At 40.1% G+C, this 26110-nt stretch overlaps 2 protein-coding genes across 8 annotated transcripts in view; one reads left to right on the plus strand and one right to left on the minus strand.

The window, feature by feature from the left end:
- Nucleotides 1–26110, plus strand: part of DOCK1 (dedicator of cytokinesis 1) — a 323303-nt gene that overhangs the window by 127413 nt on the left and 169780 nt on the right. The window lies entirely within an intron of this gene.
- The window catches only part of INSYN2A (inhibitory synaptic factor 2A), a 50327-nt gene that overhangs the window by 18702 nt on the left and 5515 nt on the right, over nt 1–26110 (minus strand). For 3 of the 5 annotated variants that reach the window (XM_072871688.1, XM_072871690.1, XM_072871692.1), the window contains exon 2: nt 14851–16048. In XM_072871688.1, the coding sequence (XP_072727789.1) occupies nt 14851–16043 (1193 nt within the window). In that variant the 5' untranslated portion in view covers nt 16044–16048. Of the gene's footprint in view, nt 1–3208; nt 13592–14850; nt 16049–23523; nt 23614–26110 lie in introns of those variants that run through there. The other 2 variants (XM_072871689.1, XM_072871691.1) reach the window with 2 other exon arrangements.

Genomic DNA, 26110 nt, shown 5'->3' on the forward strand with positions numbered 1-26110 from the left:
TTAACATCTTGATTTTGGGAACGCCTCATCGGTTTAAGTATAAGAAATATTACATTTTATAACTCGCTTCAGTCTCTCCCTTTCTGCATCCATTCTTCAAGAAGATAAAACTCGATCACCGCGAGGTTGTGCTGACCCGTCTGGTGCGTAAGCTGGGGCACCTCTGCTCTGCTGTGCCGCTGCTTCGGGGTGCGGATGTGCCCGTAATGCCTCATCGCTCGCGGGAAGAAGAAAATTCATCAGCCGTAAAGTGAAATTGAGACCCAGTTACTTTTTTGGTACCGCGGTATGACCAAAAATCGTGAATGTTGAACGAGAGGTGGTTGATTTTGCCCTTCTGGTTGTTGTCTCTTTCTCCTGGCCTCATCCTGGCTCTCCTGGCGTGGTGTGGTCCCTTGGGTGCTCCTGTGGGCTCTTCGACACGGAGTTTTGCATGTTTGTGCTGCAGTGTGAACTGCTCGCTTTGGGTCTCCTAAAACACGCGGCATTTGGAATTTGCAAAAAAGTCTTTTCTGCCTTTTTGTCTATAAAAATGGCAGACAAGCAGGTGTGCACCATGGCCGGGAAGGGTGTATCGATCTTGAAAGGGGAGAGTAAAGGCCTATACCTTACAGGGCGGATCTGCTGGTATTAAGATGCAAGGTGCAGTCAGAGGGCAGCACTTGGCATCTTTGCCTTCTAACATAACTTTGTTCTTGACATCTACTTCTGACTTCCATGAAGAAGACCCCACCAAATCTAGCCCCTTCCCCTGCCAATCAGCAACTCCCCATTTTTTCCTCAGTGATCATAGTAAAAACGGTGTTCCAGTTTATATTTGGAAAAATACTTATCTCGTGGATGCTGAAGGAAATCTTTTGGTTTTATTAGGTTGCTTTCTGGGTAATTGGCTAGAACCTGTACTGCGTTATGATTTTTTTTTTCCAAAACCAATAAAGAAAATAGACTTGAATAAGTGTGATTCCGCCCCCCCCCAATCCTATCAATACAGCAAAGTAAACATGGCACTGTTCATTCCTGGTTTGATGGGATGCATGCTGATCTGCAAGAAGGAACTGAATGCATACACTGGAATGTTTAATCAGCTTCCCCGGAATTCATATTATTATCATGTTTCATACCACTTTAGCATCTTAACGTGTTTTGATATACACTAACAAGTGTTAGTGTATATCCCTACAAGTCATTAGTCCAACAGCTTCATTCTTTGATACCTTCCGTCTTGTATTTTCTGTTTTCATACGGATGTACCCAGATGGGCGTGCTTAGTCTCGTGTGTTGCGTGGTGCTGTACGGTCAGGATCCGGAGAAGGGATGGCTATAGGTTAGTTGTGTTGCTGTGTCTGCATCTAGTCGGCTGTGTCACCTTGGGAAGGATATCTCATCTCCATACTCAGTTTTTCACGTATGCTTGCTATCTACATTGCATATTATTTTCAGGAGGCTTTCATTTTATCGCATTTCTTTTAGCATTCTTGGAACAACCTGAGCTTAACCTCAATTAACACTTCCAAGTATTAAAATATTATAATGAAGAGCAACCATTTGCTGACATGGACTGGCAGTAACTAATAATAGGCTGCAATTTTCAGAGCAGCCTAAGGGAATTACGCCCTCTAAATCCCTGTGAAATGCAGAATTTATGCACCTGCGTGAGGCTTTTTCTGAAAATACCGATTGTAACATCAAAATCTTTGCATTTGAGTAGTTTTTTTTCTCGTATGAATTAGAGACCCCATTGAGCTGAGAGAGGGAAGCTTAGATCTGTATATGCTGATTTTTTTTTTCTCTTGTTCAGTAGGTAGCTAGTGAAGGGACACTAATTCAAGTACCCTGGACATCTATTAAAAACAAACAAAGAAAAAATAATCTTACAAAGCGATTTGGAAAGACAGCTTTTCCAAAGCTCTGTTACATCTGGATTTCTTCCCTTATCTGCTGGGATGGAGGGAATACTTCATATTAATTGAGTTACTTAATGGCATGAGTTTACAGAAGTGGCTGTGCTTCAGAGTGTGTTTATGCTCCGATGGGTATGCTCTTTAGATGACACTGATGTTCATCACACTTCTGATGTATTACCACCACCAAGGAGGATAAACAGACTTCAAGAATTTTTTTTTGTTGATGTTTTTATTCAAAATATACTGAAACAAATTATCTTAAGAAGGCAGTGGGCCTTTGAAGTGGTTTTGAAGTGACAGTTCTGGCCGCGCTGAATAGCTGAGGAAGCGTAGGCCATGGTTCTCCTCAAGTCTTTGTCTGAATGGGTATTATATTTCCATGCATGGCCTAGTCTTCCTGGGACTATTTATAGCATAGCTAGTTAAACACACTAATGTTATCTGTCTTCACAGAATAATGGTTTAAAAATAAATAGTCTGGTGGAGAACTTCCCAAAACCTTTGTTTCCTACTGTAAAGTATTACAGAGCTAATATTGCTAATAACTGTGCTTCAAGAGAAAATTATCCATACTTATTATTAACATAATTTGCCTTTTGGCAGAATAAGATGGTTTCACTATGTCATGTGTGTTTTAGTTGTCCTTATGACTTGAATAAGTCATGTTTTAGCTATGTAAACTGCAGGAAAATCACTGGTATGTGTTTTGCAGGTTAGAATAAATCCTGCTTAGCCATATAGGTTTAGTCTAACCTAGGAAAGATTTGCCATTCTAGCTCGATGGAAAGCCTCATATAAACGCATTTCTATCAGCAAAGTCATGTTTCTGTTGGATTAATATCTGCTTCTGCTTCCCTTAAGAACTTATATTCTGCCATCAAACCAGCAGGTATGTACAGGTATAAAACACCTCGGGTCAGCCTTTGGCTCATATAAAGGTGTTCTGAAAAATCACTCACCCAGTAGACCAGTAGAAAAATTGTTTTAGCCTTACTGCTGCTGTGTTTTCATTACATTCATAATTACCAATTAGCAGTTTTCATTTATAGATGATAGCGGTACAGCCCGATAAAAATCAAGAGTAGTGTTGTGCTTTGAGCAACTGTCTGGAGGCTTTTTTGTTTGATGTCTACAGCTGGATGCAAACATTGAATTGTTTCATGCTTTTCAGAGGTATGTTGGGTTTTGGTGTTTGTTTCTTGTTGTTTTTTTTTTTCTTTCTTTTTTTTTGTTCTTGGCTTTCACCTAAAGATTTTTCTTTTTTCCCTGGTGCTTGTTGGCATTGCTTATTTGGTTCCCCAGTACAAGCCCTGGGAGCATCCTTGGTGTGTCTCCCAGCAAACATGGGCCCTTCACTTGTGTTTGAGAGGATCTGTTCCCCTTTATGTGACAAGGTAGGGGTTAGCTCCACCAGCAGCGTGGAAGTCAAGTCCTTGGACTATTTGGAGCAGCTAGAGAGAGAGGTGCTTCAGTGTGCCCTACATGAGGTTACGTTGTCTTGTGTTAGTTTAATTGTATTTGCAATAGATTGGTTGTGTTATGGTGATGAGTAGAAGCCAGCTCTTTCTTACTGCGCTGTAGCTCTTTGCAGAGACCCAAGAAGGGCTGCGGAGCTGTCTCATACCTCTGACAGATCCACCCGGCTGGAAGCTGTTGCCCGACCTGCTTAGCAAAGTCACATGGACTTGTAGTCCAGGGGATTTGCCTTCATGGTGGTTCTTTCCCATGCTGGTCTGAAGTTATCATCAGCACAGCTTTTCTGGGAACCACCAAGATGCTTAGCAGCTGCAGCAAAGCTCAGTGCCTGTGCACTGGAGCACACGTGCAGAAATCCTACGTACAGAGCTCAAGCACAACCCAGTTTGCTTCTGGGGTGTGTTGGGAGCTGAGGAGCACTCATGGAGAGCCGCACAGGTCTAAGCAATACCAGCTACGTGTCCCCGATCTGAATGTCACAGTGCCAGAGGCATTGGGTACTTGGACGCAAGATTATCCTTTCCTTCTTAGCTTAGATCCCTGACGGTCAGCATCAGTGGGGTGGTTTTCTTTAAGCAGTTACTATGTGAGGATTAACTAAGCCTTAATGAATACAGTTTTCCTCTCTCTGAGGAAAACGACAGCCCGTGAGTTGCAGGGAGCACGGGAGGCAGCCTGCAGACGCGCAGTGGCGGGGTTAGAGGGACCGAGGATCGGTCCGTGCTGATCAGTGAGTGTGGCCAGGCAGCCTCTGGCTGGCATCAGAATAGTGGGGAACAGCCTAGTTGTCGTGCTGGGTACAAGTATGTTTTAATATGCTCAAAAAAAGGCAAAAGAAACACTGCACAAATTCACTAACTCATTTTTGAAAGGTTATTTTAACTGATGGCAGAGGATGAAAGCAGAAATCCTCTGATGCTCTGAAACAATATCAGAATCTATTTTCCACTTTTTTCCCCCCTATCTGTCTTGTTATTACAGGGCTGATATTATTCACTTGGTTTCTGAAAATAGTTTGAAATGTACAGAGGCTCAATGGTGAGATTTTTCAGACTGTTTCCAAGACAGTAGTTTGTTGTCTTTTACTGAATCCTGACAGTTGGAAGCAGATGACTAATTTTCTTTTTGAGGTATTTGCACTGTGGGCGTATGGCATGACTCCCAAGACAGCAATTCAAGTGCTTTCACCCCGTAAATACATTTTATATTATACTCAGGTTAGTCAGGGAGCGAAGGGTTTTTTTAAAAAAATACATATTTTAATGGGGCTGTCTAGTGATTTTAAAAAAACCCACTGAGAATGGAGAGAATTAAAATGTATTTCAAGTGAAACTGCAAAATCTTACAGGAATTAGGTGCATATGAGGTCTAGCGTCTCTCTTGAATATTTGTGCCTCTGTTGTCTCATAAGAAAAATCAGGAGGATAATTAAAATGTCAACTCTTTGTATTAATAATAACTCAGGGAATTTGGTTGCTCTAGCAGAGTAGCAACTGTGTCGCTGCCGTATAGTTCTTAGGCCAGACGCTTCCAGCGGGTTATCGGGGAGCGCGCTCCCGTAGTTACGCTAAGATGAGGTCCGTCTCTTCACCCCTTGTGCTCGAGCTCTCTCTGCTGTGACTTGCTCCTGCCCTCAGAGCATCGTTACTCGGATGCCCTGAGACTTTGGAACCCGCAGCTCATCATCAGGTCTGCTGTACCCGTCCTTTTACTGCAGCTTCGGAGTGTGTTACATTCTTCTTCCACCCCCAAATCCACCTAATTTTAAAATTAATTTCTTCTGTGTGTAATTTTTCGGACTAGCTGGGGCGATGTGTTCAGTGGTGTAGTCATCAGGCAAAAATCCCTGCCTTACACCTCCCTGTTGCTCCTACCCTGAGCTGAACTCTTTCTCAGCTACAGAGTGATTATTCAACTCCCTGCACTGTGGCTAATAGCCCTTCGTCAGCCACAGCCCAGAGATTCATACAGGTTTAATGCAAATGAAATCCTCTCAACCGATCAGACCAAAGGGTATTTCATAGGTATGAACTAATAGTGCGTTTACAGGTGAATAACACCTTGGATTTTGCTTGACTCAGACTTTTAAATTAAGAAGGCTGCTAACAGGCATCGTTTCTATAAAGGAGGGAAGAGAGGAGAAATAAGAAGTCGGTGGTATTTTTTCATAATTTCAAAGTGATCAAGATTTTGGTGCAAGCTCAAATACTCCGTGTGCATTACATATATAAGCCTATACTGGCTTACAATAATAACACATCAGCCATCCTATATGTAAACCAAAAAGCTTGTTTAAAATTCTAAATATTATGCAGTAGCATAAAATTGAGAATATAGAGTACGATTGCTGGCCACTGATCTTGCTGATTGTGTGGTACTTGCAAGAAGGATGGGGAATTGTATGGAGAAAAAAACAGCAGGAAGGACCCTGAAGTGCTGAACTCTTTTCTGTTGCAGCTTGAGTAACTCTTTGCAGGTCTCAGTACTTTCTATTTTCTGATTTCCCTAAATAATGGTAGTTTGAGATTTCACTGCGGTACAGGAGAATCTGTAGAGCAGCAGTTCAGCATTTGCTTGAGCTTTGCACACAGATGCTCAGAAAGTCTCATCCCTGGGAATTTGTTCTGAGCTCGTATGGCTGACAATGAAGTAAACAAATCTCTCTGCATTTACCAAAGAAATGACCTAAGTCGTGCCAGGTTGAACTATTCCTGAGTGTAAATTGCCTTGTTAATGGCAAAATACCTCTGCTCATCTCTACAATCCAGTCTCTCATGCTGATGAATTATTAGACCACGCTCAGCTTCTGTCGCATCTTCTCAGGATATTGGAACCAAGAGAAAAAACTTATAGTATACCCAATACAGTGCTGTCTATCCTTTTCTGGTTTGTTCATGCAGCAAGTGACATGGTGAAAAACATCCTCCATCATCACCTTATTAGTAAAAGAGGGCTAAGCACAGCTGGACATGTTTGGAGAGATTCCCAACCTCCCTTTGAATGGCAGTTTTCCTTCTTGGTGGACCTGTGACACAGCCAGTCCCTATGCTGCTGCTCCATGAGATGCAAAAACAAACCATCACAATAAACTGTCACAGAAAGCTCAGAATCGTCCCAGTTTCTCTTAAGTATTCTCCTAAACTGCTGTTTTTCTAAGTGTTTGCTTATAACATGGAAAAAATGGTTCAATGATGGGGAAGAGTAACCTAGTGCTGACTGCAGATGGCAAATACGTGCCCGTGTCGGACTGCTCTGCATATTTTAACTTGGTTATCTATTTACTCATCTGCCTTCAAAATTCCTCTGTATTTGCAAAGCTCAAGAAGAAGCCATTAGGAGCTACGAAACAGCGTAGACCACCGTAGTTTTTTCAAGGTCTGAGCTGAGAACGGTTCCTGGATCTGTAATTACACAAAGAAGCCAGCAGTGACACAGAGGTGGCATGCAGGGAGGACCGACAGACGCGTGCCTAGGAGCTCCTCGCGTAAAAGGTATTTCCCTCCAGTTTCTGAAACAGTCCACAGATGCTTGAATCCAACTCAAACTCTTCATCATCTCCAATGCTTGCTTACCCTCAGTTCCCTGAACGTGTTGCACAGGAGCTTTCTTAAGACTGAATTGCATATTTATGTCTTAATGCTGGAACTGGGGTAGCAGGGAGTCTAGACAGTTTAAAAACAAAACGCCCCTCTTCAGACAAGTCTTCTTCCTAAAATTGTCCAGTGAAAATCCATTTTTCCCCAGTCAGGATAAGAGAGAAGTCTATCTTTGTCTAAGCACAAGGGCTCAGAAGTAGGTGTCAATTAGAAATCTGGGGATTAATCTCTTGGTGAACAAGCACTGAGAAATTTGACACTATAAAGCTCATTTTGTCTCAATTTTACATGACTGGATAGGTACCTGGCTCATTGCTCTGTCTCTTTGAATTCTAATACTACCGACAGTCAAAATGCAGTTATTAAAGGATTACTCTAATTGTGTAAAGTGAAAACTGGTAATTCAGTACCTAAATAACATCCTCTTTAAAAGACTGATTTAGCAGAAAAAACTCTCCTTGCAGGTATGTAATTTGGACAGCTCGGTGACAGTTGGAAAAGCTTCCCTTATGATCTGTGGTAATTCATATGGATATATTTAGCAGGAACATAGTCTGCTTACACTTTTTTTTTTAATCATTCATTATAAGACTTCACCAGTATTTCCACATTTCAGTTGTGGAAGTTTGCTTTTATTGGCCTTTGTGTCGCTGCAGCCAATCTGATGGAAAAGTCCTGAACCTTAATTTCACTTCAAAGCCTGAAGTGCTGCTGAATCCTGCTGAAGTGGGGAGGTGTGGTGGTGAATGGTATTTCGTCTTGTTTTTAAAGTCTATTGAATAGCAACTAGATATAAATTGAATTATTTTTCTGAATACGTCAAATACTTTTTCTTCGAGTTGCGCCTGTATAGTATATGCAGGTAAATAGCTGGAATATATTAGCAACATAAGTTATATTTTCTGACACTCAGAATGTTCCCAGTATCTTTTTTTTTTTTTTTTGAGAAAACAGAGCAAGCATTAAGATCATGTAACTTTGCTAAAATGATTATGTTTGTGTTGTTTGTTTGGTTTATGTTTATTCCACATACTGGTTGTTGTGAACAGTTCATTTTTCATTTTTGTTCACCATCGTTTGCTTGTTGAAAACCTCCTGCCACTATATTCCTAACAAAGGACGTTTAATAGCTGTAAGCCAGCTGTGATGGTAGGGTTATTTAACACAGTGCTCTTTATCTTAAATGTTATAATATCTAGGTACTCTGAATAGCTATGATATACGTTCCAGGAATGTCTGTGAACTGTGAAAGTTTGCCCTTTTTATCCACTCTGACAACTTGATCTGAAGCTTTCATTATGAGCAACAGAATAAATTTGTCCAACTTTAATGAAAAATCCTATCCAAAATATAAATCTCATCAAGTTTCGAAGGTCTATGAAATACTGTGCTATGAAATACTCCTGTTACCTGCCCTTGTAGATCTAAGTCCAGATTGTGGGGTTTTTTTAGTGATCTAATTCAGAGAAAGTGTAATTTCTGGTTAAACTGAGGTTAAACCTTGGGTGATGCTGGATCTTTTGCCTTGAATGATGCCAGATCTTTTAATGATTGATCTTATATAATCAGCTTTCATTTGGGGTTACCGAGAATTTTCAATAAGAGGGCTCAAGGGTGCCCATGTGGACTGACAGTAGGTATCGAAATAGTCTCCATTAGGAAATCTGCAGGTTTGGCATATAATGAAATTGTTCCTAGTGACGAGGTATGTCGAGTTGAGAGAGGTGTCGGTGTGTAGCGTATTGCTCTGCCACGCCTGCTTGATTTGTGCTTGGGGGGAATACGGAAGGGAGAAGGCTGGGCTACTGTTTTATAGCTTGGAAAACCAGGTTACTTATGGTGAGAGCAGGTAAATGGACTTTTATGGCGTCTTAATACTTATCCTGCTTTCAGGGAAGGGTAAGTGAGCATCTCAGTGATGGCTGAGGGATGAACTGTACTTGGGAGACGAGCACAGGGCAAGGGGGATAGGACTTGTCACGGGTTCACATGCAAAGAATTCATCTTAAAACTGCTTTAGTGACCTAATGGAAAAGCATAAATTATCACATAATGCACTTTGCTTCAGTATGGCTCAAAGTTTATAGTGTGACACATGCACCTTTTGGGCAATGACAAAGCCTGACAGTTCAGCTATTAATAATTAGAATTAACTGTATACTTACAAAAAGAGAGGGAGTAGTTATATGAATGGCTGCAAGAAAATGAAGAGAAGGGTGTTCTGTTGCTCTTGGAACCAGAAAATAAAAACCGCTATTACAGTAGTCGAATGCTTCACTCTCAGACTGATCTTTGTGGAAACAGCAGAGGAAATGGATGTTTTAAAAGGATGTTTAAAAGGAGAAATCTATGGATTAGAATTTAAATAAAACACCCAACCATCCACCAGCCCAAGGATCGCAAGATCCACAAAGCACTGATCTGTGCAAAAATTATTTCTTTTCCTTGACTAAGGAAGATGCTTCCAAAGAGATGTCCTGTCTCTGCCTTGGAAAGGTGAATTGTTACAATCTCCAAGGAGTTTTGGTATATCTATGTTTGGGAACGATCTGTAAATGATGCCTACTCTGAAATGCAACAACTGTGGTGAGGGTAGAGATGAGAATTTAGGAGGTGGTCTCAGGTAGAGTAATAGTCAGAATGAATGCGATCGCTCCAAATGACAGGCAGAACGGAGGTATGTAAAGATCCCTGAGTTGAAAATAAATCTAGTCATCGTAGTCCTTTCCCAAAGGACTGCTGTTACAGTCTCTTAAAACCTGGTGGCACTCAGTATATGATACAATTTGTGCATCGCATGGAATTTGTTGTATTCTTTCTGGTTTTCATATATTTATTTGTAGTGCAGCTGTCTTCTGCTGTTAAGCTTATCTATCTATTGCTTCCCTCCATTTCCAGGTCTTCTCTTAGAAACTATTTTCTTAAACTTTTCTTTTGCCATGTCTGTAATTGAAAAAGCAAAACAAAACCAAAGAGGGGGGGGAAATCCCAACCGAAACCATGCCATATTATTTCTGCAGCTAGCACGTTACTTCCAAAGGCTGTGCTTTCAGAGGCTGTATTCTCGTAAACTCTTTAAGCTTTCTTTTCTCCTTATGTGAAATAAGGAACTCTCTAGTTTTAATTTAAGAGTATTGGCTCACGTGTGTAGACGGATTGAGTTAGACAGCAGAAGTTGTTACTACCTATATTTGCTCTGTCTCCTTCGTCTGAGCTGAATAGCTGGACTGGACTTGAAGTAGCTTCTGAAAAGGAGAAAAGCAAACAATCTGGGCAATAATTGCTTTGGCTATCTGACTTTCATTTGCCATCGTTCCTGAGGCAGGATGGTAAGTTTACGCTCAACTCTTGTGACCTTGAGGATGATTGCTTGCAGTATTTTTAAGACAGAATTACTTGGGTGAGGATGCTGTCTCTGCATCGGGTGAAGCTGTCCTCTCCTCTTTGGTACAAACGTCCATCCAGACACACACAGTATTGGTTTATTTTCTGCTTAGAAATGATAATCAGAGACACAGATATCCCTTTTTCATTGGAAAATGTGAAATGACATTTAAATTCTGTCCATGAGAACATGTTCTTTCAAAGCCTCTTCGAAGGAACCTGGGACTGCTTGTTTCATGAATGTTTGCTGAGAGCTCTTTAAATTCCTGAACCACTGTCCACTAATAAATTAATATAAATTATCTCTGAAACAGGTTCATTTAACTCTTGTCTCATATGTAGCATTTGGCCTGTCAGAGTCAAAATACTGTGACTTATTTTTGTTTGGCAAATTGAGTACTTTGTTTATTAAAATTGCTGATTTGTTGTCTAATGAGAAGGGCCTAGATTACTGTTACTTTTCATGGTAAGGATTTAAAGGGCAGGTCATCGGTGTTCTCCAGCAGCAAAGTATTTTTGATTATCTGTTTATCTTCTGTTATGTATTTCATAGGCAGCAGTTAGCCAGGTTTCAGAATTAGTGACTTGCATTTTGCTTTCAATCCTGTCGGCCTTAGTGAGGCTCCATACAGAGCAGAATTTGGCTTGCTTAATTGAATGCACTGTATCTGAATGCAGACAAATATGTCTATAGTTGATATAGATTGCTAATAGTTTACTAGAAGATAAAGCAAACACCATTCGGAGCATAAAACTTGTTTTGTGTTGTAAAGCTGCATCTTGCGTCATGTAATATTCAACATTTTTTCAACTTTGAGCTGGGAGTCTTAATGGAAGCTGTATCTCTGTTACTTTTATTCACGCATGACTTAACACAAACATTGTAGAATGACTTTTGCTCTGATGTAAATTTTTTTTTTTGTAGAAGCTTCCACATAGTAAGGTATAATTACCATTTTGGCCAAAGATTTAGTAAATAGTGATGCACATAAGAAATACACAGTTTTAATAATTTCCTTTGATATTGGGGGGGGTCACAGGCTAGCGAGAATGATTCCTACCCCCGTCCCCAAATCTACTATGTGTTACTTAAATAGATTTAATGCATTAAAATCACGCAGTGCCTGATGGTAAGACCTGCGTTTCCTGATGGCCTGAATTTTGCATTGTGACCAATAAATGGGGCCTGATCCCAGGTCAGAGGAAGAGGGAGGTCACGCTGCACCCTCGAAGTCTGGGATCTGGCAGAGCGACGCGAGCCCTTGGTTCCGTCGGGCGTTAGAGCTGCTCTGTGTTTCTCTCCCTCCTCCGGTGGTTTTTCCCTTTCTTTTCAGCCGAGTTGAGTGCTGTATGTTGTTGCTAATTGCAGATAATGTAGTACTGACATTTTGAAAAGTATACATAGATGATATTCACCCAAAGGATGATACTGCTATCTTCAGAGATGCTGATACAATTTTGCTGGCATAGACTCATTTAGTGATGCATTGCAGTAATAGCAGTTCAAGACCTACAGCATATTAGTGAAAATGAATCCACTGAGCACTAGTCCCATGGCACTACAACAGCACTTGAAGAACACTGATTTTCTTGAAGGGAGAAAAATCTGATTGAGATTTAGCTGTGGGTTTGTTTTGGATGGGTTTGTTTTTTGGGTTTTTTTTATCAGCAGTGAGTTATTTGTATTTGTTTCTTGATGTATGTTACTGTAAGGAATTTAATATACCGAAGAAAACCAGGAGAGTGCCATAAACACAGAACATTGTTTTCTGTTTTAGCAGATGGAAGACTTGTATATGCTACAATAAGCAAAGACGTAGCAGTAATACTGCTTTTAATTTCTTGTTATAAACTGACCTAACACCTGGTTATAAAAGGAAAAAGGATCAACATGCTAAAATTGGGAAGATACTTAATAGCGTACACAGTTGTGGGTCTCGCTGGCAAAAATGTTGTCGAAGTGAATGCAATAATTGGAAAGAATTATTCTAATAAAAGGATGGGGCAACCTATTATTGAAATAGTTGTCTAATTTGAGGGAAATAGGGATAAAGACAGGCTTCATGTTAATAATGCATTGGTGCTTTGCAGGAGAACAGAGTGTTCTTTCAGCTCTGGAGTGTGATCAGCGGCGAACAGAAATGTCCCAAGCATAATGCTGGACTCCTTTGTGCAATCTCCTTTAAAATCACTCAGGTTGCTAGAAAACTAGAAAGATCTGGAATACAAGAATTCTAAACCAGGAGAAAATAGGCAAGGATGCATCTCCCTTCTTTCCTCCTTCCCCATCTCTCCGTCCTTCATGGCTAGCTGGGAGGGGACATGTTTGGGACATGCCTAGAGCATATGGAAGAGCAGCTGAAAGCAGCTCCAAGCAGAAACCCTTTTGTGCTCTCGGTAAGTTTTAAGGCAGCACCTTTGTATGTCGTTGTGTTTAAAACAACCCCCCCTGTCTGAAATCTCACTTTGATTTGTAGATACTTTGCTTCCAATTTTTATAATTAACCTCGACCACTGGTGTAACTGCACTGGTTACAGTTAACACCAAAGAATCATTAAAACATTTTAATTGTCTCTTCCACATACCCCAACATGTTTGAAAAGATTTCAAAATGTGTGATGTTATCTTTAGGTGGTGATTTCACCATTGCTGGGGAACTGGGAAGGGAAAGTAAAGGAGTGCTAATAAATAGGCTCTTTTTGGTCAAATATAATGTAATCTTGCAGACTCTAATGCACAATTCTATGTATATAAGAGGCAGTAGAGATATTCTGAAGAACTGGGGTTTATGGATGGTTCCACTATTTTAGGGCTAATACAGGCTACAGCTTTGTAGCCCACAACACAACTACACAACTTTCACAACTACACAAGGATTATTTGAAGATAGAAGCAATCATCGAGAGTTTGGGCAAGACCTCTTTGGTGCTGAGTGCAGGGATACACTCCTAATATTGGCTACATTAAATGGGTCTGCTTATGCGAGGGCAATAAAAAAAGTATTTGCTGCACCTGTTGCTCTACTAGCTTTGGGAAAAGCTAAAAAATGGATATATAAGTGTATGGAGGAAGCGCTGGTATTTATTGCGGATGACTTTGTGGTTAGATGTGTGTGTTCATACACACAGGGTTCTCGATGATCAGATGATGAGTTACGATGAAGAGATATTTTTCTATATTTTGTGATTTGACAAGCAGCATGCCACTTCCTTCCAATTCACTTGCAGTTTCTGTAAGTTAAGAAAGTCAGAGGAATACTTTTTCTGAATAATAATTAGAAAAAAATAAATCAGTAAGCCTGTGTTGCTTTCAGCTAGATCAAGAAGCTTCCCAGTGTGAAGATCCAGAATTTGACAAGGTATTCTAAAAATACTATAACCAGCTGTAAAATAAACTAAAAATGCTAAGGCTGTGTTGACAGCATTGTCCAACTGCTAAGATGATTTTTTAATGAAAAACATTTTGAATTTTTAGGATTAACAAGATGATTTCTACATTCTTAGAGAAAGAGTTGAATTACAAATCTTAAGATGTACCTTTTTGACTCAAATGAAAACGTGCTGCTTTGAGTAGCATGAGCTACTGGTTTCTAATTTTAAAATACAGATTTCTTCTGAGAAATTGTGATTTAATTACAGAAGTATTTAAAAACACACAAACAGTGCACATACATTTTGAGGTGCATTCATTGAATAAAGATTAGTGAACTAAGGCAAGTAAGTCTGCAAAATGCTTGTTAAGGTAATGTAAGAGATGGGTTGAACTGTCTAAGTAAAGAATAAAGATTGTACTGTGTTATGGTAACTGATATTTGTAATGCCTCATAGGTCGATTTAAGTATCGTAAGTTAGGGATAAACAAAATCTTCTTTCTTTATGCTTGAGTTTGTCGTGTGTAGAGTAGTGTGAATGCTGGAAAGAAGACTTTGATATTCAAAGTTTTCATTTAATTTCCTTCTGAAAGAAATATCATTAAATATTCAGAAGGTGAAAGTAAACCAGACAAGATTCATATGCCATTAATGGAATTATATTAAGAGTTGTAATAATATCCCTTAATCTTAAAAAGGTAAGTCTCTTACAGAATTAAGGTTTTTCTGCTGCTTTTCATGCCGTGTGAGGTATTACGGTTAATACAAGTTGCTGATGTGAAAGCATCCTCGCTAATCCTGTTTGGAGAGCGGCTTGTTCTGTGCTCGTTAGAAAAGGTACAAGAAGAGATATTCTAGGTCCTTCGTTAAATAACTACTTAATTACATCCTAGGACAAGCAGATACCAAATCTGCGAATGCTGCTGGCAGGTTTCCCTAGGACTCGCCTCTAAAGCAGCAAAACTTAGTCCGCGTGAGAAGCACAACGTGTAACATCTTGGTGTGCTGCGGGGGAACGCGCGGTGACGGGGGCAAATTTCCATTAGCAAATTCAAGGGCAGGACTTGTTAGAAAAAGCATTTAAAACAGATTATACTCATTTAAAAAGCTTCTACTCACCCTTCTCTGTGAGCTTCTCCTTTCTCTAGCTCCTGTATAACACCCAACAACACTTTTATGGTTTCCTGACTAGAGCTGATCAAATTTTCCATCATCTGAAGCTGCGCTTTCAAGTCCACAACTTCCGTGTGAGGCACGATTTGTTGGCATTCCTTGCTCACCGCGACGGCCGTCTGGCAAGGCTGGTTCTCCTCCATAGGTGAAACGTTTATCTGAAGGGTCTCTTCGTTACATTCGGTGGCTTGGCACTGGGCCCGCGATGAGCAGGCTCGAGCATCTCCCGCCTGGGGCTGAACACCGTTCAGGTGCACGGTCCTCTTTTTGTCCTCCTCGCCTGTCGGGCACGGCGACCAGTCGGTCTCGGCCGTGAGATCTGGCAGGTCGGGCTGCGAGGCGTTTGAACCGGCCGCCGGCAAATAAACGGTGGCCACTTCAGTCTTGAAGACCCTCCCGTGGAGGGGCTGGGTGACCTCCTCGCTCCCCGGCTGCCCCGCCGCCTGCTTCCCTCGGCTGGGCGGCCGGGCGGCGGCGGGCTCCTCCGAAGCGGGGTCGGCCGAGTTTGGGAGAGGAGGCGGCGGCTCTTTGGGAGAGCTGTGCAAATCGCTGCTTTTCCAGGCCTCGGCCCCGTTGTCGCGAGATCCCGCGTTGGTGCGCTCGTTGATGTGGGAAATGAACTCCGCCGTCTGCAGGCTGCCGGCCTTCTTGTTCCACGGAACGGCCTCCCCTGAGCTTCTGCCGTCTTTGTCCTTAACGTCTATGAGAAACCCGTTGTTTTGACTCTTAAAGGTGTCGACAGTTGAGGCGCTTTTAAGAATATTCCCTTTTTTCCGGTCCAGAGGGAAGGTCTGGTAACACTTTTTCAGATCGGGTGAAGTCTGAACTCCTGTGCTCTTGGTGACGTTGGGTATTGACCTCCGGGCAGGCACGGTCATGTACTTGCGATAAGCCGTTTTGTAGGAAATGGCCTTGGCTTCTCTCTTGTCGGGATCCTGTGCAGTGGCCAGCTGTTTGTCCCTCTGCTCGTTCTGGGCCTCGCAGATATCTTTAAATCTCACCTGGAGGGCTTTGTTTCGTTTCTTAATCTGCCGGTTGGGATCCAGAGCGTATTTCATCTCCAAAGCGAGCGAAGCTGCTGGCTCAACTTCGCTTTCTGAGGTGGTGAGTAAGCATTTGCTGGGCTCCTTACTCACCATGATGCCTGCACGCAAAAACAGTTCGAAAAGCCTCGTGTTACAACAGAAATGCTACTTTTCCCCCCAGGTTTGCAATATTTGAGCTAACTTCCTGGGCTTTGACTGAAATGGCTGCCACGCAACAACCTTTTTGCTCGATCCTCTTAATTAAGTCCTAGTCCTTCATATTAGACTTTGTCCTTTTGCTAGAAAATGGTACCTTTTATCTCGATTTGTTAACACCTGCTCCTCAGAGAGGGTAAAGGTATGCCATTCCTGGGTTACAGGTGAAGTAGTGGGACTGGAAGCAGGCTGGGACTTCTGCCGGGTCACAAAACCCGCTGCGAGCAGGGCTAAACCCGGTTTTTGTGGCACCCAGAAGTTTTTTGCCAGACCCCTTTTCAGAGGACGAGCACCATGGCTGTCATGCTGGGTGTGCTAGCTCGGCACTCGGACTTCACGGCAAGGGAATATAGGCTCGCAGGAAGCAAGTCATCTGAATTTACTTGACAGTTAACAGAAAGTACAGGGAAAATGAAAAGCGAATGTCTTTGTACAAATAAAGAAAAGTCTAGAGCACTGACCACCCTTAATGCTCCTTTAATGCAAATGCTTAGTAGCAAGAAGTGTCAAACTGGCGTTATTTTTTACAGTATGCTTGCTTATGAAACGTGTTTCTTCTGTGTAACGTGCTCTGCATCTTTGCAAGAAATTACTTGGTCATTAGAGGTGTCGTTATTTGGATTTTTTTAAAAACGTACCTCATAGCTACACCTAAAACTTGGATATAGATTAATTATTACTAGCAACTGGTTGGTGCCGCTGTATGCATAAAATTAATGAACTATTGAAGTTTGTGGAAGAAGTCAGCAGTGCATCAATTAAGGTTTTGCTTCAAATGCAAAACAACCCATCCTTTACTAGAAGCAGTAATACGCCTTTATGATAGAGCTTCTTATCCCAAAGGATCCTAAAGCGCTGAAAAAAACCCACCACAAAAAACCTGTGATGATTCACAGAAATGACTTAATCTGCTATTGAAATGTAAGCACCTCCTCAAGGGTGAAAAGATGCCAACTGCTTAACGCAGCACATAGCAAAAAAACCCAACAGCTCTATCGCCATACAGATCATATGGGATCTGTAGTAACTGGGTAGTTAAGACCTCATTTTTACACCTCATTTGAAGTTGTCGGTTTTACTCTCCTATTGCACAAATTTCTCCCTAATGCTGAGATTTACTGAATTACCAAATTCCCACTTAATCCAAGTATTCTGCCTGTATCTCCTATTTAAACACCGACGTACCCTCACAGGGACTCAGAGTACAATGTCAGATGACTAAAGGGACTTTCAGGTGTCATATTTGAAATACATTTTTAATTAAAATTCTTTTGTCTATTAAATAAAAAATGTGAAACTCTTGAAGAGTTAAGTGCCACAATAGGGTACGTTTTATAAAGTCAACTCAGTGGCACAAGTGAGTGAATCCTTATGACTAGTCTATATTTAGTTTTAATTTAAGAAAACATCATGGGGAAATAATTTTCAATGGAAAATTGAACGTTTATGGGTCTTTAAAAGTCATAGTAACATTTCCCAAAAGTTAAGACACACAAATGCACATGGCAGACAATCTGTATACTGCAAGGACTTCTGGGTTATCAAATTGCTTTCAAAAAATCGCATGCAAATGTGTCATTACTTTTTTTTTTTCCATGTTTTACTTCCTCAGTCCTGGTAACTTGCAAACAAGTTACTGAAATATTCTGGAGTCTGCCTAGTTTGCTGTTTTCTATCTAACTTGTCAGGTTCAGGGAGCAGGGAGCGAGCAGCAGTCAGTTTAGAAGGGGAAGAAGGGGAATTCACACGGAATCTGTGTGATGTAGTAGAAGGTCTGTAGAAGAAAGCAAAAAGGGGGAGGATTGAGGACAAAAATGTTCAAATAATGGACTAGATTGCTAGATACTAGTTTTCAAACTATATATATATAGTAAATATATATACACATTGTGTGTGCGTGTGTGTGTGTGTATATATATATATATATATATACACACATATATATATATACAGACCCAGTATCTGATACCAGGGATGACCAAGCCCCTCTTTTCGGGGAGAAAAGATTATAAAACGCAAATGCTAGAGGGGAGCATTTAATACATGATGTACAAATATAGATAAATTTTTGTGGCGGGAAAAAAATAAATGAACTACATATGAATGTCGGGAATTTTTTGTTCCAGTTGAAACCCTAAAGAAGGAGTCAGTCGTGCTTTGTGGGGAATATTAGTATCCTGCACTGGCTGGCTTGGGCTGTCTTTTAATATTTGCCGAGTGAAGTTATGCCTTTATTTGAGACACATTCTGCATACGGAACCCCACTGGTTCACAGCTTCCAAAGGTGGTGATGGTAGGAAATACAGACACCCATCCATCCATCTGTCTGCCTATCTATTTTGGAACGCTTTAGTGAATAATGAAGTGCTTTATAAGATGCAAACCTGATCCATTAGCCTGCAATTGGACAGACATTAGCTTTAGACACAGCTAAAATATGTTGTAAAAACTACTGTCAAAACCAGAAACTCCGCACTTTCATTAATGTAGAACTACTGAAAGCAAATCTTCCATAACACTCTGGTAAATTAATGAGTTTACCAAAAAACTAAATACAGTAACACAACAGCCATTATATCCATTAGTTTTCAAATCTGCTAATGTGAGTTCATGCACTACTAAGAAGCTGTAGCAAATATGAAATGTTGCATTTACAAAGATGTGAAATATTCAGTAATTGCGTCTGAAAAGAGGGCACACATTTTTACCCATAAAAGAGGCTTACAAAAATTGCTTGTTAGATCCGAAAGTCACTTATTACAAACATCTCTTAGGATACCTCAGAGTTGTCAAAGTGAGTTTTCTGGCACTTGGTTACTTGACAGTAGGATCCACTAACATACAGTTTATTCTAAAGTATTGGCTTGATATTTTAGTAGTGTACCTGTCTCAATTTTCAGATTATTTGAGATACCACTTTAATCCCATAATCTTTGGGGCTGCTGGATCACTGCATCTCTTTGGAACGACTTAATAGATGGAATTAATGGAGTCCATAACCCAGGTGAAACCAGGAGTCTGGTGATATTATACAGAACAGAAATAGATAAATGGGGTACTGTATTCTGTGATGCAGTTAATTTTAAGCGTGTCTTTAACAGCCGATAAATTGATTCTTCAAAAATTGCTTGTCTCCCTTTCCCAATTGCACAGGCCCGATTGATTAGCTAATCTAGAATTTTCTATTCCCACTAGTAGCTTGGACTAATAATTTTATACATATCTGTGATTAAGAATGACAACAACCAAAAGAACTAGATTTTCTTAAGCCTTACTCGGATCTCAGCATCTCCAAGGAGAACTATATGTGCACATTTAATAAAAGAATGGTTGAGCAAACAGTTGGTTGCGAGTTAAATATTTAACAGGGAAGAGTTTATATAATACCTTTTTGTTTTGTTTCATTTTTGTTTTGGACAAGGTGTTGACTCCGGTTTTGGCTTACTTAGGCAGTAGCATTTACAACGTCGTCTCCTGGGAGGCTTTGCTTAATCGTTCAACCTGTACTCGAGATCAGACCGTGCTAGAGGTCTGTCCTCTTTCCGCTGAAGTTAGTGCCAACGTTCATACTGATTTCCTGGGGAACAGGAGCATGCCATGGGCACAGCCTGGACCCAGACTGCAAGACTGCAAAAAGAAATCTCGTTGTAATGTGTTTTCTTTCCCTGCACTACCTATCTGTAATTGCTGTGCCCATTACTCAGCTCGGTAGTGTTTTCTGGAACACAAGACAAGGCTGGTATCCATAAAAATGTGTGGCTGCGAAGTACGATAGAAGCTGCAGGATTTTTGGATACTTTAGGAAACTACTGAGATGGAGTTTCTCAGTTGCATGAGTACTGCAGAGTTTATGGCTTACTCTGTCAGGGGGCTGATAAAGGCTTTGAATTTGAGTTTTAGTTGCAGATGCCGATTAAATACAGATAATAGATTTAAACTTTTTGTCTGTAGTTACTCTAAACAAACCCTGATTGCATGAGATGATTTGCTAAGCTAAATATTTAAGTCATCACAGAGCTTATTTTTCAGTTTTTAACCTTGATTTGTTTATAAACTTCTGGCTGATTACCCTTAAGCAGTGTTCCCTTATGTTTGAATATGGAAATAAACTATTAAATAATAGCAATAATAATAGTGATGCACAGAGAAGCCTTAAGTTGGTAGAAAATCTTTAGGGTAAGTTATGGAAACCACCTTCTTTATTTCAGGTTCTCCATAGCATGTTTTAGTCAATTAAATAAATCCTTCCCTTTCAGTTCTCCATTTATTGATGCTGTTCAGCTTTCTTCCCCTCAGTTCAGCAATGCAATGGGTATTTCTAGGAAGGAGACCTATTTTATGTGTTTCACACCTCAATTACGAGGAGCAGCGGGTTCCCAACAGTCCTGTTCAAGTCTGTGTCAGCAGGTAAAGCTTAGGTACATAAGTAAATCTTTGCAGGACTTCCACTCTTAATCCAAACCTCTGCAAAATCACTGCACTATAAGGTGAATTCTGGTGTTGAATTTCCAGACTGATTTGTTAATGAAGGAAAAGGAGATTTGTAGCTTACCTTACAATTTAAATTTTATTTCTGTCAGTTTTATGATACAGAAGTATACTCAAAGACTAAATGTGTTAATAAGCAGAGTGGAGTTCAACTTTCCAAGTTCCAAATGCAGATGAAAGGCACAGATTTCAGTCTCTGTGTTTTCAGACCAAATGAAGGCTTTAGAGATGCAACTGTAAACTTCTGTGCTTGTATTAAGAGCACACAGGGGTGTTTTGTGCACATATGTAATAGCTTAAAGGAAAAATAATGCAAGGGATTGCAAATAATTGGGCTTTACCATGCAGAGGAAGGCTCATTAGTGATCTGCAACATTTTTAGGCTTCTGAATATATAGAAGCTGTACTTTCTCATGAGAAATCCCCGCTGCCTTGCATGCCATTTTTATACGTCTAAATATTATCATAAAATTTAATAATGCATATTTGTTTTTCAAAAACTATTTGATGTCTTATAAGTCATCTTGTAAGTGTATACATGGAATAGAATACACTTCTATCGTTAAAAATAGACATTTGAAAGAAACTTGGATTTACTTCATATAAACAAATACAATATAGAAGCCTATTCTATGTTAATTCTACATATACCATCGTGTAAACCAGGGGTAGCAACCTGAGGATGTTTTACAAGTAATCTAAAAGTTTTTCTTAATTTTGAGTTAAATAGACTGCTTCTAATATAATGCTATTTCTTTGACTTTCAGACATTTTGATTTCAGTAATTTAGGACTATTTTCAGTCTTTTAAAAGGAATCCAATTGTTAGATTAACTGACTGTGTTGTTATGATACAAACTTAAAAATCATATGGTATTAGTAATCATAAATTAGTAATCATAAATATTAGTACACAATGTCCAGTAAACAAAACTGTACTGATAAACATGTTGGAAAATATGAACGATCTTAGCCAGTTATTAATTATTAGTTGTTTGCAGAAACATTTCCTGTGTGTTACAAATTTTTTATAGAGTTTTAATACACAAGTATGAGGATAAAATATGACTTCTGGATAACTTCAAGGGTGCAGGTGTGCGCAATGTTTGTGGTGTAAAAAGTACTGATGCCTATTATTAGGACCCCCCCCCCCCAATGTATCTGTTGACATACAAAACTGATGGGGTAGACCCGTCTGTCTTCCTTTTATCAGAATTGTTCATGTAGAATAATAGAGTTAGCAGTGCTGGTAAATGTCAAACTAGGTTTTTTTTTTAAAATCTGTTTTGAAACCCTTAGGCATTGAACTTGAATTTTCTCTCTCTTGAACTTCCTTATTTGTTGCTCAATACTGAATTCATTCTTACTGCTGCATTTATGTATTCTGTATTTTATCAAGTAGAGGGTGAATTGCCCTAGCCTTATAATCTTCCTGTTTTGAGAAGTTTGCATCACTTCAGTGAATTACAGAGCATTACTACCAATTGCCTAAATCAGTGCTTTTCAGCCTGTGGTCTGGAGACACTTGGAGATTTCTCACCTACGTTATTGCTGTGCCTACCAGAAAAGAAAGCTCCTGTATGCTCCCTAGCAAAACTACAGTTTGTGAAGGAAGGGGGAGTTATATTTTCACTGAAAAAAAGAAAGAGGTTCCACAGACTGAAAGAAAGTCTACTAACTTAGGACTGATCCTTATTTTTTTAGTTACATTCTCCTGCAAAAACCAGCTTTGGGATGCATTATTTAGAAATAATGCATTGCACCATAAACTGCAAACGTTTGGTAGAGTTGTGATGGTTCTTAGTACAATTTCAAAAAATGGATCTATCGATCATCTAGTTTCAGTGATGACATATGATAGATTCGTAATTGCCTCGAAAGTCCTCCTTTGGAATAAACATGATCATATGGCATTTGATTTGTTGTGTTCCCCCCCCCCCCCATTGGTAGGCTTTGTAAGAATAATGTATAAAGATCATATCCTAGCTAATGGCTGAGATAGACAATAAATGCCTTTAAATGCTCTTGTAAGCTTTCTTTAAATGCTCTTGTAAGCTTTAGCTTTAGAACTAAGTGGCAACAAATAAAATGTATGATTTAATAAGCCTGTAGAATTTTAGATAAACCAGGAAACTATTGTAGGATAAACTATTTAAAATTTTCCTTACAAAACAGTTTCCCTGAATGCACAAGCTGGTATATGCCATTTTCTCTCATTTTGACATGTCTGCTATGCATTCTGAACACAAGTTTTAATAATACTTGGGTTTTGTTGCTTCCTATATTGTTATATGCATAAAATTAAAAGGAATCCATTCAACGTGGTAAAATTCTGTACAATAAGAGTTACTTTTCCCATAGTATGTCTGTGCAACTAATAGTAACACTAACAGATTTGCACTTGCGTTAAAAACAATATAGACCCTTGTGGTCGGAGTTAATAACTATTAACTTCATATTGGAACAAATGCAATGTCAAAAGATTGTTATAACATCAAACATTTGATAGGGTTTAGCGTACTGGAAAAAAATAACATTCCTATTAAAAGAATTGTGCTTATTTTCCTTACTGTGCTATGCAGCTCTTGCTACTACGAAAATCTGAGTAAAGGTTTATTAGCATTATTTTGCCATGTAAATCTGTGCAACTCTTTGTCAGGGTTACAGCTGGTACTCGCAGTATAAGGATGCTGCTGAGGACGTGTTGCTAGGAGAATCACAAATAGTTGTGCTTATACTGTACTGTCTTCCAGGAGTCCAAAAGCCAGCGTACTTTCACTGGAAGGCTTTTTCATTTTAATGGGACTTTCTGCTAAATAATTTAAAGAGCAAGCCATTAAAAACAAGAGATTAAAGACAGTTCCTGATCTGCCTTATTGTTGAATACTCACTTTTAATTGTTCTTAGTAAACATCAGTAGTTTCTGTGGGTGTTCAAGAAAAAAAACCAACCACTAAATGACAGGAGGAAAAGGAGTTCTGTTCCTTAGCTTGGGCCAACAGGTTTGCAAAACTGTCAGACCTCAGAGAGGGGGGACTGAGAACCTGTCCAGGCTGCAAGCATCTACGTCAACTGCAGCTTATTTTCTTTTTCGTCGCAGCTTTTCAAATGTTGGGTAGGGTAAAGAGGCAAAATGAGATAAGCGGGTTCCAACTCCATGCTTCGGTCTTGCATCTTCAGTTTTGCTGTGCAGGTAACGGAAAGGCACCGCAGTGCTAAGCTTGGGTGCAGTGCAAGGTATGCAGATCAGTCCATTCCCCTGGGAATGCAGATAATCTCACTGTATGGAAAATGTGTTTTGTAGTCTGTGCTAGAGTTTACTACAAATGGGAGATGACAGACATGAATGACTTTCCCGAGGTCAGCGGTTGTAAGGCATCAGAACATTGTCGGCTCTTTCTACTTGGATTAGGGTTACATGCAGGCAAGCCTTGGGAGGGTGTGAAGTGGCGCTCAACAAGGCGGCTGGGTAATTTAGGTCTAAAACCTGACATCGTTAGCAGGATATTAATTGCTGAATAATATCAGTTAGGAGATTTGTATTTGCACTCCAGTGCTGTCAGCAGTCACCAGGAAATGCAGGCTGTGTAATTTTCACCTTCTTGAGAAGCACATTTGTGAACAGTTTCTGGTTTCAAGCAGGTTCTGGCTCTGCTGTAATTGTAAATTATCAGTGCACAGTTAGACCTGAGCGTGCTGATGTTGGTGAAAGACGAGAGAAGTGCACAAATCGGTTTGACTTGTGCTATAGCAAAGGCTCGTACAAAAATGAGCATTAGTTACTCAAAAAGCGTTATTAGTAGAGCAAAAAGCCGTGCTTTAATTGCTGTACCGCAAGTGAATAATAGTCCCTAGCATTGCAAAACTTCTTGCATAAAAGCTGGTTCCAAGATGCTTTTGAAATAAGTAACGTGAAGGAAGAGCCAAACTCTGATGTGGGGGGAATTTGTCTTAAATATGAACATCAGTGCGAATGCTCCCAAAATCTCAGCTCCCAAAGTCTCAAGTTCTCATCGAGCACGAGGACTCTGGGAGAAGGGGCAGAGTTGACGGGGAGCACCGGTGCAAACAGCTCATTCCAGGTCTCCAGGGAAAACGTTTTTGGGTCAGTGTGGGAAGAACTGTGTGGAGAATGAAGAGGGAAGCAATGCGAGTGTGCAAAGATGGTGTGGAGATGTTGAATAAATTGCTTCCAGGTTTCGTGGACCTGGGACAACGTGGAGTAAGATCTTGAAATAAACATTCTGGTGACGGGGTTTTAGGATGGGTTATTTTTGATATGGATGATTAGGAAATGTATTAAAGTAATATTTAGAGATCCTCTTAAGAATATTCATATGCCCCTTTAGTCCGTTCGCGTTATATACTCTGCTTGTCTGAAGCTGCAGGATCGTGGCTGAGAACTCCCCTATTATTAATCAGAATTGCCTGATACCGCTCTAGGCACCAGAACTCTCTACTAGACAGATAATTTGCATCATGTTTATTGTGGCTTTGTGTGTTTTTATACTATCACAAAGTGTGAATGCAAGAATATAACACATTATTCTCACCAACTTGCTCAGCTAGGACTACCTAAAATACATAGATTCATCTTGAATTCAGCGACTTAGGCTCAGCCTACAGAATGGATCAGTGTTACCAGCGTTACTAGGCAGTTCAAGCATAATTTCTGCTGAATTTCTCTCTTCAGCATTGGGATGTTTTATCTGTCTCTTTGTCAGCTCCTTAGAGATATTGCTGCGTTTTACTTGCTGATGGCCTTGATACACAAAAATGTGCTAAACTGATCCACAAGTTAAATTTCTTTACTTGCGGATGTCTCCTCCTTCATTTCTGATTGTATTTGCAGTAATGAATATAATAACAAAATGGGCATGAACAACCAATTACTAATGATTTGAAGGAGAGATTGGGCTTGCTGTAGATTTTTTTTTTCCTTATTCATATGTAAATATGCAAACATTAGTGGTTTCACTGAATTGTCTCTTCTTCCTTCTTCTCTCAAGGAGAGCAGGAAGTAACTATCCAGACCAAAACTACTTTTCACGTTACTGGCTTTAAAATACAGTCCCCAATTTACATACCTGCCTAAGGGTTTTTTGTATTGAGCATCACAGAGCCTCTGTTTCCGTTTATAAAAGTCATTTACACCATGGTTGGGCTGTATAACTCGCATCAGCTTTGCCCTCACCGACTTGTTCCAAGCAACAGCATCACAACTCTGGCGTGAGCGTTGGCTGCTGTCATTTTCCGGGAAGCACAAAGCAGGCTTGCTGTGGTTAAGCTGGGGTGTTACCGATACCCAAACCACCCCGTTTAAAGATAGTTTGGGATACATCCAACCACGCAGTGGTGGGCTGTCATACCTGTGTTTTGCTTTGTGTGTCTCACTGAAATTTAACAAGACTTCTTAGTCCTGTGGATTAGGTCACTGTGGAAACGGGATGGAAGTATTTAAGTTGTATAGGTCTTGTA

The sequence above is a fragment of the Ciconia boyciana genome, chromosome 8 (assembly GCF_034638445.1).
Source record: "Ciconia boyciana chromosome 8, ASM3463844v1, whole genome shotgun sequence".
NCBI lineage: Eukaryota > Metazoa > Chordata > Aves > Ciconiiformes > Ciconiidae > Ciconia > Ciconia boyciana.